Genomic DNA, 14,128 nt, shown 5'->3' with positions numbered 1-14,128 from the left:
TTAAACAATCAAGCTTCTTTTTTTCATTGATTTTTTCAATGGTTAAAATGACATTTTTGTCTTAAAAAAGCAAGAATTACAATGCAGAACTAGGTAACTAAGTTGTGGGAAACATCAAGTTTTTGGTTGTCATGCTTTAGGAAGGGGTTCCCCACTCAAAAATGATTTGAAAAGCTGAAGAGCTGCTCTTGGCTTGAACAATGGTACTTCATGTCCTGCCCCTCTCACTGTTGCAAATGTTAGCCCTTCATACACCTCAGTCCATCCCCCGACCTTCACAAACACATCAAAATTCCCAATTTTTTTTTCTTATGTCAGCATCATTTCAGTTTGGATGATCGTACTCGACCGGTCGGGCTTTGTCTAATCCGAAAAATAGAGACAATTTATAGATATATGGTGGTGCTTAAGCTTACCTGTTTCTTAACATACCAAGGATACCAGGGAATTTTGGTACTCAATTTCAGTTGTGCAAGTGAGTACCTTGTTGCTGTCACTGGAACCACTGAGTCTACATCACCACTGTTATTATCCAAAAATCAAATAATAAATTAGAGTTAATTCAAGCTTCATTTCAATTTAAATATATTCTTGCTAACCTGAAAACCCAAACTCTCAAGCCACCGGCGATAATTTCTTTGTAAATCGGTAGAACGGATCCATCTGTATCGTTCCAATTACGATTAAGAACTTCACTGTATGGACAAGGCAAAATTCTGTATGTTAGCACAAAGACAAAATGTTGTTAGCGAATCATGTATGCGATAATCGAAGTACCTGCAAGCGGTCCATTTATATCGGATTCCGGTTGTGTTGGCATGGAGTGCCTTCTGCACATCTGGCCTGTTGTAGTAAATCTCAGCATACTTTTCAGTGCATGGATCATAGCCTGATAACTGCCTGAAAATCTGAAGATTTTTCATTCTAAGAATTATCATACATCGGTCCGAATTTGTGATAATTGCATGTTTTCAGTATATATATAAGCTAAGATATCGGTACCGAATGTGGTCGATGAGGCAATCGCATACTATGCCTGGTAAAACGGTTGCCATCTGAGTTATTGCAAGGGGGAGCATATATGTTGTACTGATCAATGTTTCCAAATTCTTGATCCATGGCATAAGAATACAACGATTCGCACTCGTTGGACTCTTTCTGCCGTCGGAAATCGCATGTGTTGATGAGTTGCTGATACGTTTTATCAGAAATCATGGCATGGCTCCACCAGTATGTCACTGTCCCAAGGTTATCATAATAGTTGTCTGTCACTGCATTTCCCACCTGCATTCCATTTCCACTTTTACAATCTCTTTACTGAAACATCAAAAGGAAACAAAAAAAAAAAAAAGGTTGCAGATTGTGTGAAATGTTGCACATTACCATTATTCCTTTTAGATTTATTGGGTGCTTGGATTTCTTGTTGTAAACCATGATCTGTCTAGCCAACTGAGGCACATAATGGCCGGCATAGCTCTCTCCGGTGATGTATACCTCACGATTCTTATATCGTGGGAACCGGTCGAGCCATCTGATCAAGAATTCCAAAGAGTCCATAGCTGAAATCACAACCTTCAAACTTAGATCAGAAACAAATTCAAAATGTGAACTAAAACTATAAACTCTGTTAACGAGCTAAGGTAGCATTAGGAATGGAGTTTTAAGAGTCGAACCAGTTCGACGGTCGCCGGTATCCAACAAATCGGAACTGCGATTGGTGTAAGAGAAGCCTACACCAGCAGGAGTCTCCAAGAACAAGAGGTTAGCCACATTGTTCCAAGAGAACTTGTTGAGATACAACCCTGAGGCTGACTTGTTAATTCTGAATGGCCCAATCTCTTCTGATGCACCATATGCCACTGAGGAGCAACCAGGACCTAATAATAAAATCACAAATATAAACTTTACAAGGATCCCATGGAGGAGAAGTATAGTTAAAATTTGTATAACTTTAGACTTTACATAGACATTGAAAGTCCCAAAGCTAAGCTAAGCTAAGATAGCAATGCAGGTGTAATTAATTATATTGGCTGAACTATAATTTGCTGCTTCTATTGTATTTGCTGTGGGGGTAATAAATGTAACCTGTTATTTATTTTTTGCAATTACTTCAATGTATAGAAAAGGAGAGAAAGAGAATGAGAGTTTTTCTTTTTGAGGTTTTGGGTTTACTTTTTTTTTCCTGGTAGTTGAGTATTATTGCTCATGAATTCTACTCTTTCATTGGTAGTTTGGTCATCATTCTTAGCTATTGAAGGTTAGTTCAATATAATTACTTTAAAATATAGAGTTTAAATACTTTAATAAAAAAGTATCCATCTTTTATACAAATATGATATATATATTTTTCAAAAAATTATGATCATGTCGGCAACAAGGAGGATAATGAAAATTTGTCGGTTCAAAGACAAAAAAATATATAGTAAGAGGGAATTTAGAAACTAAGCCAAAAAAGAAAAAAGAAATACAATATAACAGTAGTAGAAAAACAAAAGAAGAAGAAGACGACATAAAATAAAATACAAACCTCCATTAAGCCAGATGACAAGAGGCTTAGAGGAAGGGGAATTGGGAGACTCAGTGAGCCAGTAAAAGAGGGCTCGACCAGCTACTTTGTTAACAGTAACATAGCCAGAGAATTGTGGAAAAGAGACCTTGGGTTGGCCTGGAAGTGCTGAGATTCTGTCAGCTTCTTCTTCAGCTGCTGAGTACCCTTCACTGTTGCTAACAAAAAGGAGGAGTAAGGCCATGGAGATTAGGTTGAGGATCTGTGTGTTGTTGGCCATGTTAAATGAAGAAGAATGGGAGTGAAGAAGTTGAAGAGCCAAAAACATAAAGGGCGCAGTGGTAGATGGTTGTGACCTTGATGAAGTATGGAAAGTTGAGAGTAGTGATTAAATAGGAGAGATGAATAAGATTAGAATAGAGAGGGACTATGATTTATGGTGTCCTATCCATGGATAATGCCTATGCCATCACACATCACCTAAAATAATTTTACTGTTTGGGGCACCCTTTCTTTGTGTGGGGATCCTAGTGTGCCTATATATAATATACATCCATATATATATACATCAAAAGCACATGTAGAGAATGCTCAATAGCATGCTATTGTTTTTTAGGACGCTTTGGAGTTTATCATTTAATAACATGATCATATATATAGTATATAAAAAGGAGAATTTTGTTAAATTTTACTAATAGAGTATTTCTTTTAGACTATTATTAACTATATTTTGATTAAATACATTAAAAATTGATAAAAAAAAGAAGAAGAAGAAGAGTAAAATAAGAGAATAGGTAGCTATCCATTCACTGAGCGAAAAGAAATTTTCATGTTGGAGTTGGTTTGAATAAATATTTAATAAGTTTGATGTAAAGTAATAGAGGTGGGTAAATTAATTTAGGGCTAATAAATAAGGCAACGGGAACACATGGTTTTCACACATCCATGAAACAGTCCCATTCAATCCTCCATTAATTCCTCGTTTATTCATATATCAGTAACTTTGACTACCTTTTCTTTGTCATCATTGCCATTTTCCATTTCTTAATTAATTTCTCTTCTTTTTTCTATTCCTTTTTATTGTCATTTCTTTTGTTTTACTAGGGACAAGTTGTAAACTTGGATTGTCGTATCCCCTATAGTCTTTTTATTTATTCATCTTCTTTTGTACATATTTTATTTTGGTTTTAGATACAATTGATAATTTCTTTTTTAGTTTGTAAAAGAAAATAAATAAAGCAGCTAAAAGCTAATAACCAAACAGAAAGGGGAAAAAAAAGGCTATAATAAAATACACTTTCTTGCATGTTTTCAGCTCACATGTTAAGCTATTATTTGTTTGATTAATGATATGGCTCACAATGAGGACTTGAAGCTTACATTTATACTATTAGTAACTAATAATATTTTATTATCTAGAAAAGTTTTAATAAGTTATAATGATTAATGAATAATTGTGTTGTAAAGACAAAATTTTTGTAAGTAAAGTTATCCTATAAAGATATAACTTTACATAAAGTTGTTTTGTAAACAACACAATCATGTGAAAGGTATCTCATCAAAAAACACATCCCTATACACATACCCCACGCGCGTCAGGACACGTGGCAAGCCAGAAAGATGCATAAACAGTAAGCCTACCATTAGCAAACTAGAAGGCCACATGTGAGCTCTTCTTTCCAAGATGACATTCCGAACAAGCACATACTATTCGCAATATGGATCTCTGAGCTTCATTAGGAACATGAAGTTGTTGGTCACCAAACATCACGAGGGTTCAACTACTTTATCCTATCAGAGTTAGAATGAATGACATAATCTCTCCTGTTAGAGACATCCTCGTCCTACCGAAGACATCCCCCAATGTGTAACATAATGATGGCTAGATGGCAAGTCTAACACGTTAACACCATCTTACACGGGACCCTTGTCTATAAACACCTCTAAGAACAATGAAGAGGGGATAGAGTCTTCAAGAATACTAAGCCTACACTCTGTCAACACTCTTTTAGCCCTCAGCTTTACGATCTCTTCACCTCTACTCTTCATAACCTTTGGCACTCCCCCATGATTGGGTGAATCGACCTTTATAGCTACCACCCTTACCTCCTATGTACTCCTCCATTGTTGTACATTATATCAACAATTGGTGCGATAAGTGTGGACGACATGGTTTCTCAATCCCAAAGTGGCACCCTCACTGACCAAACCAACCAAACCAATGACCTAGCCAACCAAGTCAACTCCTTCGCGCTATCCAGTGTACCTATCCCACTTGTTTTAAGGGTTTCAATTGGCCTGAACACCATTCAAACTCTTCCCTCTTATACTCATGTAGAAACTTCTTTATAGCATGCAAATGCCTTTCTCTCCACCCTAGAGCAATTAGTAAATGCTTTAAGAGATCTTTTAGCTTCCAACCCTACAAATCTCACCGTACTTGCAGGAACCACCCCTCCAATTGCTTTGGCTCCTCCAGTTTCTACAATGCCTCAACTACAACCTAGCATGACCCCCGAAGCCATTTGATCACATATCTCGTTGTTTGCAAGAAGCAATAACTTGTCTCATAGCTATGCCTTCTCCCCAATTGTGACTCCCATCCAACTGAACCAAGGTTCTCACTAGCAAGCATCAGGTCCACAGCCCCACAACTTAGAAACCCAGGAGAAACTACAACGTTTGAAAGAGTAGTTTTCTCAATAATAATGTTGTTTCAATGAACATCAAGAACAAATGCTCATAATGAGTGGCTTATTATAGAATTGAGAGTCGTATGAAAGGTCCCGAAATAAGAAACTCTAGAACATCAGAAAGAGGAAGCTCAACCTATGCTCTAGAAGGATAATGAGCTTGGCAATTTAGAAAGCCTTCACAAGGATAATGCCGACCTTCCGGCAGCACCTCAATATTCTTAGAGTAGTAATAGTCTCTCCGTAGAGGAACAACTCCAAGCTTTTAGGGCAAAGCTAATACAAGAAATAAATGGAGTAAAAATAAATTAATCTAATAGGAATTACTCCAATGAACCATTGGCATCTAAAGTTCTAAAAAACCATATCTCCAACTCCTTCAAGTTTCTAAAGTTTCTATACAATGGATCGGGGGATCTAGAAGACCACCTAGCCCGATATGATAACCACATGTATATACTAAGGGCATCTGCTGAAGTGAAATGTAGAGCCTTCTCTATAACCTTCTTGTAGACAGCCTGACAGTGGTACCTGTCGTTACCTTAGGGATCAATCCATTCCTTTGAGTAGTTGGCCAAGCAATTCATGATCCGTTTTTTGGCCAACAAGACTCTTTAGTATTCCTCGAAATACTTGATAACTATCCACTAATGAGCAAATAAGTCCCTTTGTAACTATGTTAAGAGATTCAACGCGACCACTATGGTCATGAAGGTCACTGATGAATAGGCAATTCAAGCCTTCATTGATGGGACCTTTCATCATCATCTAAGGTAAATTATCATCGAAAATACTCCAACCAAACTCTATCATCTTTAAGAAATGGTGCATAAGTTTTTAGAAGGAGATGAAGTTGGAAAAGTTTGTGTCGATTCCTCTATACTAACATCCCACCAGAACAACTATCCGCGAAGATCACCTCCCAAGAGATTTCAAGGCTATTGATCTGCTGTAATTCGTTGTAGCAGATTAAATCATTTTCCATACTTGAGAAGCTTGTATAAAAGCAATTTAGTTATGTTTTTTACTTTATTTTCATATTTAGTTCATCAATAATAAAAAGTGTGATTTGAGCCATTTATATGACCTTAGGGGACAAAATAGGCCTAAAAGAATGTTAACATATTCAGTGAGTGTGCAGGACATCATTCGGAGGCATAAGAACACGAGACTGGCCGCAGTGTTGCAACCCAGAGTGTCGATGTCACAACATAGTGAGCAGAGCACTGAAAAAGAACAAATTGCCTTCAGTGTCACGACATAGCCAGAAGTTGTCGCGACATAACCCTGTAATCAAACCTCAACTCGTAAACTACCATCAATATCACGACATAAGCCAGAGGGTGCCGTAACACTGCCTTGACGAAGAGAATTAGTGAGCCAAGGGCGTTTTGGTCTGCACAACAAACTTTAATGCAAAAAGTCAATTGAATTAGGTCAATAGACGACGACCAACCCTAAGCCTATAAATTGACGGCTCTAAACACTTCATAAATAGTTTTTATTCAAGTTTTAGGTTACAACTTTCATTTAGTTTTATTTTCGGTTTCTTTCTAGTTTATTTTGTACTTAGGTTATTTTCATTTGTAATTTTATTCTAGCTTTTATTTTCATTCATCGTGGAACTCGATTTGTGGATTCATCAACTCTTCATGGATTTCTATTCTCGCGATTATCAATACATATCAAGATTCTTCTTAAACTTTATTCTTGATCTATTATTCATGCTTATCTTTTCCATCAAGTTTATAATGTTTATTAGATCCATGATGAACTAATCCGTTTATGGAAGATTAGTGAGTGGACGTGGGAGTAATTAACTTCTATGTAGGGTTTATTAGCAGACCAGCTAGTTGGCATAGGAAGAACTTAAAACCATTAGGCCTAACAACCCTGGGAAGTCATCTAGGTAGGAACCCAAAATTGGTTTTGCGAATCCATGAACACTTTACTCCAATCTAGTTTGGACTATGAGATCGAGAGATAAGTAGCTCTTGTTGGGCTCATTAGTTTAGTGGAAGATTGAGAGATCATGCTAGGTTAATGACTAGATGACAGAGAAAAAAAAACAAGGTTGAGAAGAATCCCCCTCGGGAATTCATTTCCCTACTATTTATAGTCTTTTACGCCTAATTATCAACCCTATAAAAACCATCCATTGGTAACCATTTTGTCTCCCACTAAGGAACCAGATGGTGTTAATCCAGCTGAACCAAAATTGGAACTCAATTATGTCCAATTCAGCCACTAAATGTTTCCTGATTTTTTAGTAGAAACTGCCTACTTACGGCTTCTTTCAATTTAACCCCCAATTATATCTAAATTCTGGACTTAAATAAAACCGAGTGTGACACTCTACTATCTATTTATACAAAAATTTCACAATATTTTTACATTTTATTTACTTTAGTCCTTATGTACAAAACTAACAATTAAACTTTACAATTTAGTCCTTTTTTTCATAATCTAAAATTAAAACCTATCAATTTAACACCAAAATCTTCAAGAAATCAACAAATTGATAATATATTTTAAATCCTTAAGAAAAGTGTTCTATGCATCTCAAAATCATCATATTTTACTAATAGCATCTTCTATTTTTCCTGTTTCAATTTTCTTATTTATTTTTCGATCACTAAGCGTAGAGTTTCAAAACATTATCCTTCCACAAATTGGTAAAGTTACGCATTTCAATGAAAAATGGTTGGATCAATATGATATCTTTGATAGAATTTTTATTTATTTATTTTTTAAAATAGTCAGTCAAATATATATATATAACGAAAAGAAACTTTTTCTTTAACCACTAAATTAAAAATATATTCCAAGTCGAAGTACATTTATTAGATTTAGAATTTTTTATTTTTAAAAATTTAAATTTAATTGTTGACAGTGTTAAAATTTTTCTATTAAATATAAATTCACTATAATGTTATTTTTTTTATTATATAATCATCAAGTGAATTTTTTTATCTCAAATATCGTACCAACGAAATTAATATTATTGATAATTAAATTAAAAAATAAAAAAATTAAATTCCACAAAATAAAAATAAAAGAACTAAATTCCAAATATACCAATAATATAAGAAATTGGACCACACTTTAACATCATTTTTACAAACACATCCGACCTTTTTCCAAAAATAATATATATATCTTTGTGTTGGTAATAGTAGCATGAAATAATCAAATATGTAATTTTTAGTATTTGATTTGATTTTGAACAAAAAAAAAAGAGTTGGGGGGATTTGATGAAAACTATTCTATATATTTGCTGTGTGAAGAAATGGGATTTATATATATAAATTATATAAAACAGAATATTAATTATTTTGTGACTGTTTTCTTCTCTTTACGTGCACGCGAGGTGGGGGTGTTAAGAGGCTGTCATTGAATTCTATAAATAGCTTGCTCAGTTGCTCTTGGTGTGTGGAAATGGTGATGATGATGGAATCAGCCCCATCTTTATTTATTTTTTAAATTATGGATTCACTTATTTAGCTTTGCATGTTCTAAATAGTATTTTATTTCGTAATAAATAGTTATAATCAGAAATACAAATAATATATTATAATCAAAATTACACACCATAAAAACTAAAAACTCATTCACAATAAATGCGACTTTGTTGATGAAGTGAGGGATAATATTCTAGGTCAGAAATGAGACAAAAATACATAAAATGTTTGGTGTATCCTAGTGCTGGTACTGAAAAGGAGAAAAGAAGTTCAAATGAATTTAGAAGTTTCTATTCTTGGCATGAAAATGTACTTTAATTATATATAAATATATAAAAGCTGGTAATTTTGTATTTTCTCAATTTAATGGTTAAACATAGTGGATACCAAGACTAATGATTTTCTGTTTTAGCAATTAGAAAGTACATATATATTATTAGAATAGGTAGCACCAAAAATATCCTTAAATTCCCGAATATCTTTCCATTCTTGCTAAGGGAAATGACATATTCGAGTGATTATTAGGGGTGTGAATTAATCAAGCTAGTTGGCTATTCAATTACCTATCATTTTATTTCATTTTTAAGTATATTTTATATAATTTTTTTGAACAATTTCATTAAAGTTGTTATCATATCTGTTTTTTTTTGACACAATGATTAAAACTACTCATAACCCTTCTCCAACTCATAAATAAGAGAATAATACGCTTCAGCGCACTCAAACTCACGTCCTCTTACATTGGCATTAATGTTCATCCTAATCGAGTTAAAACTCAATCGACATTTATATAAGAATAGAATAATCACTTGTTTATATAAGAGAATAATTCTTTCGTTAAAGAATTGAAGATTTATTTGAGTAAGAACTATACTTAGCAGTGGAGAATTATTGAATGGTATTATATCACTTATTTAAGTATTTTTTATAGAATAAAATAATCGAGTCCTTCTACATTATATTCAAGTATCTATTTTACATTTGTTGATCGAGTGTTAGCTCGATTGGTGAGTTGAAATGCATCTCCTCCTATTTATGAGTAGTTTTAGGCATGGTATTAAAAAATATATATAGTTATGACCAAAACTTATAATGAGATTGTTAAAAAAGTATATCTATCTTACATTTTTCCTAATAATATACTTATTAATGTTAATACTTTTACAGAATACTATGCTTTAAATTATTTTTTACATCATTCATAAAATTTATATAATATATTATTAAGATTTTGAATCATTAATTATATATCTACATATTATAACAATTTCATCTTTCAAATTTTTTTTCTCATAATTAAAACATAAATTATATTTATAAATTTATACACAATCACAACTAAAAAAAAAAAACTAATGATCTCATATTAAAACCTCCTTTTGTAAAGAATTTATTTGATGTTAATTTTCACTTTACAGAAACATAAATCTTACATTCATTACGAAGAAGAGGAAAGTTAGGGTACATTAATTAAGCCATGGTCAGCATTCAGCAGCTTTCTTCTACACAATAAATAACTATTTTGGATTTAGAATATTAAAATTTCAGAGATCATTTCAAAATAAAAATAAAAATTGAGAGAGATAAGGTGAGGCATAGAGGTGAGCGATTGAGTGATCACTTTCAGATAGTCAATGCTCTCTGCACAAACTTTGAAATGCTTTTTCATTCTTGAAGGATTTTTTCCCCTTTTTAACTCAGAATTTTTCTAAAAACTGAAGTTAAAGTGTTTATTTTATATCATATTAAAAATAAAATATTTTATAATAAAATTTGTATATGCATCTTTTGTTTATTAGAAATCATGATTGGGTCATTTTCCTTAACTACAATCCCATTCCAAGCTTAATTCATAAATTCTCAATTGCTTGCCAAACAAATTTAGGACAATTTAGCCACAGGCAAGATACAACATACTTAGTTATACCTTGGAAATTTGTACTGTACGTAGGTTTATGCTACCTACATTTCATGGAAAAATTTGGTGAATGTATCTATTTTAAAGAAAATTTAGGGATTTAGGTAAGTTTTTTAGAAATTAAGAAAATAGGTCGTTTTTAAAAAAATAGAAAGAACGCCCATTGTATGGCGTGTTTTTTCCCCAACTGAAACACATCCTTACTAACGCGTTTTTGAAAACCCATGGCCCTAACCCTAAACTCAAGAATCCCGAGATAAAATTTACATCTCATCCCATCTTTTCCATGGTAGAATCGAAATCTTAAAAACTTTTCATAAAAATTCTTTTTGTTAGAAGTGGTTTTTTGACTTGCCATGTCCAATATTTTCCAACATTTTGAAATTATGTTTCATACAGTGGCGGAGCCAAGACCTTAAAATGGAAAATTTTTCATTTAGACCCTTTATAATTTATAAAATTTTAAATTAGTAATGGTAAAATTGCACTTTGGCCCCCCCAAAATAATAAAAATTAGATTTAATCCTTTAAAAATTATAAAGATATAGACTATTAAAATGGTGAAAATGTATTTTTATTATCGTAAAAACATACAATTTAATTTCGCCCCTCCAAAATATTGTTTGGCTCCGCCACTGGTTTCATATAATGTTTTCATTTAAAACATGTGAAATAGGTTTTTTAGGCAAAGATGAGTAGACGAATTAGAGTTGTTATTTATTACGACGGTCAATTTTGTGACACTGAAATTGGGGTTGTTTTTGTATCACCCCAATTTACAGAATTGACTTTCAACCGGAACATAAAATTGAACGAGCTTCGGTCAAGAATTAGAAGGAAAATGTTGACTTCAAGCCGGAGAAGAATTTCGAGCTTGAAATATAGATATCTATCGTCACTGAACCTTGTTAGATATGATATATTTGAGCTCAAAGGTGATATGGATGTCGAGGCAATGCTCAATACACATTGTACTAGTGGAAATGCTATATAGAGTTATATGCCCAGTTTGTCATTGTCGAGGAAGGTGTTCCAAGTTCGACAACAGTTATAGTAAATTTGTTTTTGGAATAGGAAACAAAAAAGTCCAACCACACGGTTGTGCGGTGGTCTCACAGCGTTGTTACAAAGCTCCTATCAAGAAATGCCAGAATCATCAATAGGAAGGCATTCCTTGGTTTCAGCCTTTGATTCAAGTTTGGCGTATAGTGGGGGTTAGTTGGTAACCTGAACTTGGAAACCTCAACATGACATTTTGTGAGTTCTTTTGATTTCAACTTCGAAACACCAATGTTCTATATTGGAAACACTTATGCGGGTATGCCATCAAGTTACAAGGGTGGGCAATCCGTAAGTAATATTGGTTTTAACGTAGGGTTGACGAGAACGAATGATGTATTCCTTACAACTTGTACCGGTGAAGAGACATGCAATTGGGGTTAATAACAAAGAGGAAGCTGAGAATGAAGAGGAAGCTGAGAATAAAGAGGAATCTGAAACCAATGATGGTCCAATTCGAGAGTCTAGGCCAGATGATTTGGAAATTGCATTATTTTTTGATCCAATCTAGATATTGCCATCGATATGCAAATGAAATTTGCGTATTATGGAAATCGAATGGTCCAAGGGAAAAGAATTTTCCATCATTTTTTTGGACATTTAAGCCATGCATTGAAGTATTCCGGTATTGTATGCCATTAATCCAAATTGATGGTACACTTATGTACGAGAGATATGAGCATCACTTGTTGTTTGTTGTTGCACAAGATGGTAATCGAAAAATCCTGTCGATAGCTTACAATTGTTGAATAAGAAATCATTAATGCTTGATACTTCTTATTAACTAGCTTGAGAAGACATGTTGTGCCACAACCCGATATATACATAATTTCTGATAGGGCACCCAGAATACAGGCTACAGTTGATCGACATAGAAGCTTATGGGATCGTGCACACCATAGGTATTTTATATGTCATATCAGGTCAAATTACATGGGTCAATTTCACAAGGATGATGAGAGACGATATGTTATTAACTTGGGTATGCAATAATTATTATTTTCTGTATCATTCTTTAACATATACATTATTTGCATTCATGGATATACTATTTATTTTCTTCGACAGGGTACGAGCTCGTCAAACATCGATTCTATGAAATGTTGGAGAATTTGTGAGCTATAAACAAACGCAGTGCTTAATACCTCTTCTGACTCTGTTTCAAATTCGATAAATGTTGGTTGATCGTATATTTCATTATAGTTCTATGATTCAAATTTCAGATCAATCTATCTTGATTGACTGCCTCCATTATGTTGTTGCTAGCAAATACCACTATTTTTGGTTTTGGATCAATATAGACACATGACAACGAAGCTAGTGGAATACATAAATTTTGTATTGAAGGGGACGCGTCATTTGCTAATAACGTTCATATTCCCTTATTTTTGGCCGAATTTAAAAGGAAATGGAAGGGAGATGCGTGGCTCAAACTCGAGTTTGAAAGGATATTAATGCCTTAACCATTGGGCTACTGCCCATTTCTTGTTAAATTTTATCCCCAATTGTTTATATGTTGTGTTATGTTGAAATATCAAAATTAAAAAAGAATATGGGACTTGAACTTTGGTAAGTAAAAAGGAAAGTAACATGTTAACCATTAGGCTACTACCCATTCTTATTCAATTTCTATTCCAAATAATTATTTATTTTAGTGTAGTTTTTATCTTAGGTTGTTGAAAGTTAAAAGGAAAAAAAATAGGCAAAGTGAGGTTTAAACCTAAGCTCTTTAAAGACAAAACCTAATACTTAACCATTAAATCTAAAGCCTATTTCTTATTTATTTTAGTCACTTAATTGTATATATTTATTTCAGGCTCAACTTACATATTCTTTTTTAGCTTACACATTTATTTAATTTTTTATTAACTTGTTTAACTTCATAGTTTTTAACACATTCCTAACTTAATTTATATACAATAATTAATACTTATAGCCAAGTCTCATTATTAATATTTTAATTCATTTTACCCCTTTTCCAATTAGGTCCTAGCTCGATTAAAACACACTATTTTCAAATTAAACCTCATAATCAAGTTTTGTTTTAGATTAATTAATATAATAATACCTAATTATATTATTTTAATACTTTAATTAATTATTTATGACCCTAATTTCAGTATATGTTTCAAACCCTTGATTTATAAACACTCAATGTAACAACCCGTTTTTGAGTCTGATCGGAACAGTGGTTTCGGGACCACTTAACCGAGTAAAAATATTTATTATATTATCTTAATAAGTTTTACAGCATGATGGAATTATAGTATAAAAATTTCATTAAGAATTTTTTTTGCCGTTTAAATACTTAATTTGATAAAAAGGACTTAATCGCATAAAATATAAAAATAGCATGCTATAAGTTAAGAGTATTTATTTGCTGATAAGTTGAATGAGAGGTCCTTATTATGTTATTGGACCAATGATAGTGGTGCTGGTCATAAATGACCTTAAAATATGTGAATTATGATTTTATTTCATTAAGGTTAAT

General features: G+C 32.9%; 1 protein-coding gene across 1 annotated transcript; it reads right to left on the bottom strand.

Moving 5' to 3' along the window:
* LOC107934321 (serine carboxypeptidase-like 25) lies at positions 1-3,039 on the bottom strand. The gene is made up of 8 exons (XM_016866725.2): positions 2,528-3,039; positions 1,674-1,877; positions 1,384-1,559; positions 1,003-1,284; positions 778-908; positions 600-695; positions 417-522; positions 1-273 (listed from the first exon to the last, which is right to left on the bottom strand). Exons 1-8 carry the CDS (start codon positions 2,832-2,834, stop codon positions 130-132), a joined length of 1,446 nt encoding a protein of 481 aa, XP_016722214.1. The 5' UTR covers positions 2,835-3,039; the 3' UTR covers positions 1-129.
* Between the last annotated feature and the right edge of the window lie 11,089 nt (positions 3,040-14,128).

This window comes from Gossypium hirsutum, chromosome D04 (genome assembly GCF_007990345.1).
Source record: "Gossypium hirsutum isolate 1008001.06 chromosome D04, Gossypium_hirsutum_v2.1, whole genome shotgun sequence".
Classification (NCBI taxonomy): Eukaryota; Viridiplantae; Streptophyta; class Magnoliopsida; order Malvales; family Malvaceae; genus Gossypium; species Gossypium hirsutum.
The sequence above is the reverse complement of the archived record's forward strand: the minus strand, read 5'-3'. Positions and strand labels throughout refer to the sequence as shown.

Bases quoted from the DNA above. Each gene is read 5' to 3' on its own strand.
- LOC107934321 (XM_016866725.2), bottom strand. From the start codon at position 2,834: ATGTTTTTGGCTCTTCAACTTCTTCACTCCCATTCTTCTTCATTTAAC. The intron at 1,878-2,527 runs GTTTGTATTTTA...TTTTATTATTAG, and splicing joins TGTCATCTGGCTTAATGGAG to GTCCTGGTTGCTCCTCAGTG. The intron at 523-599 runs GTTAGCAAGAAT...GGATAATAACAG, and splicing joins TTGAGAGTTTGGGTTTTCAG to TGGTGATGTAGACTCAGTGG.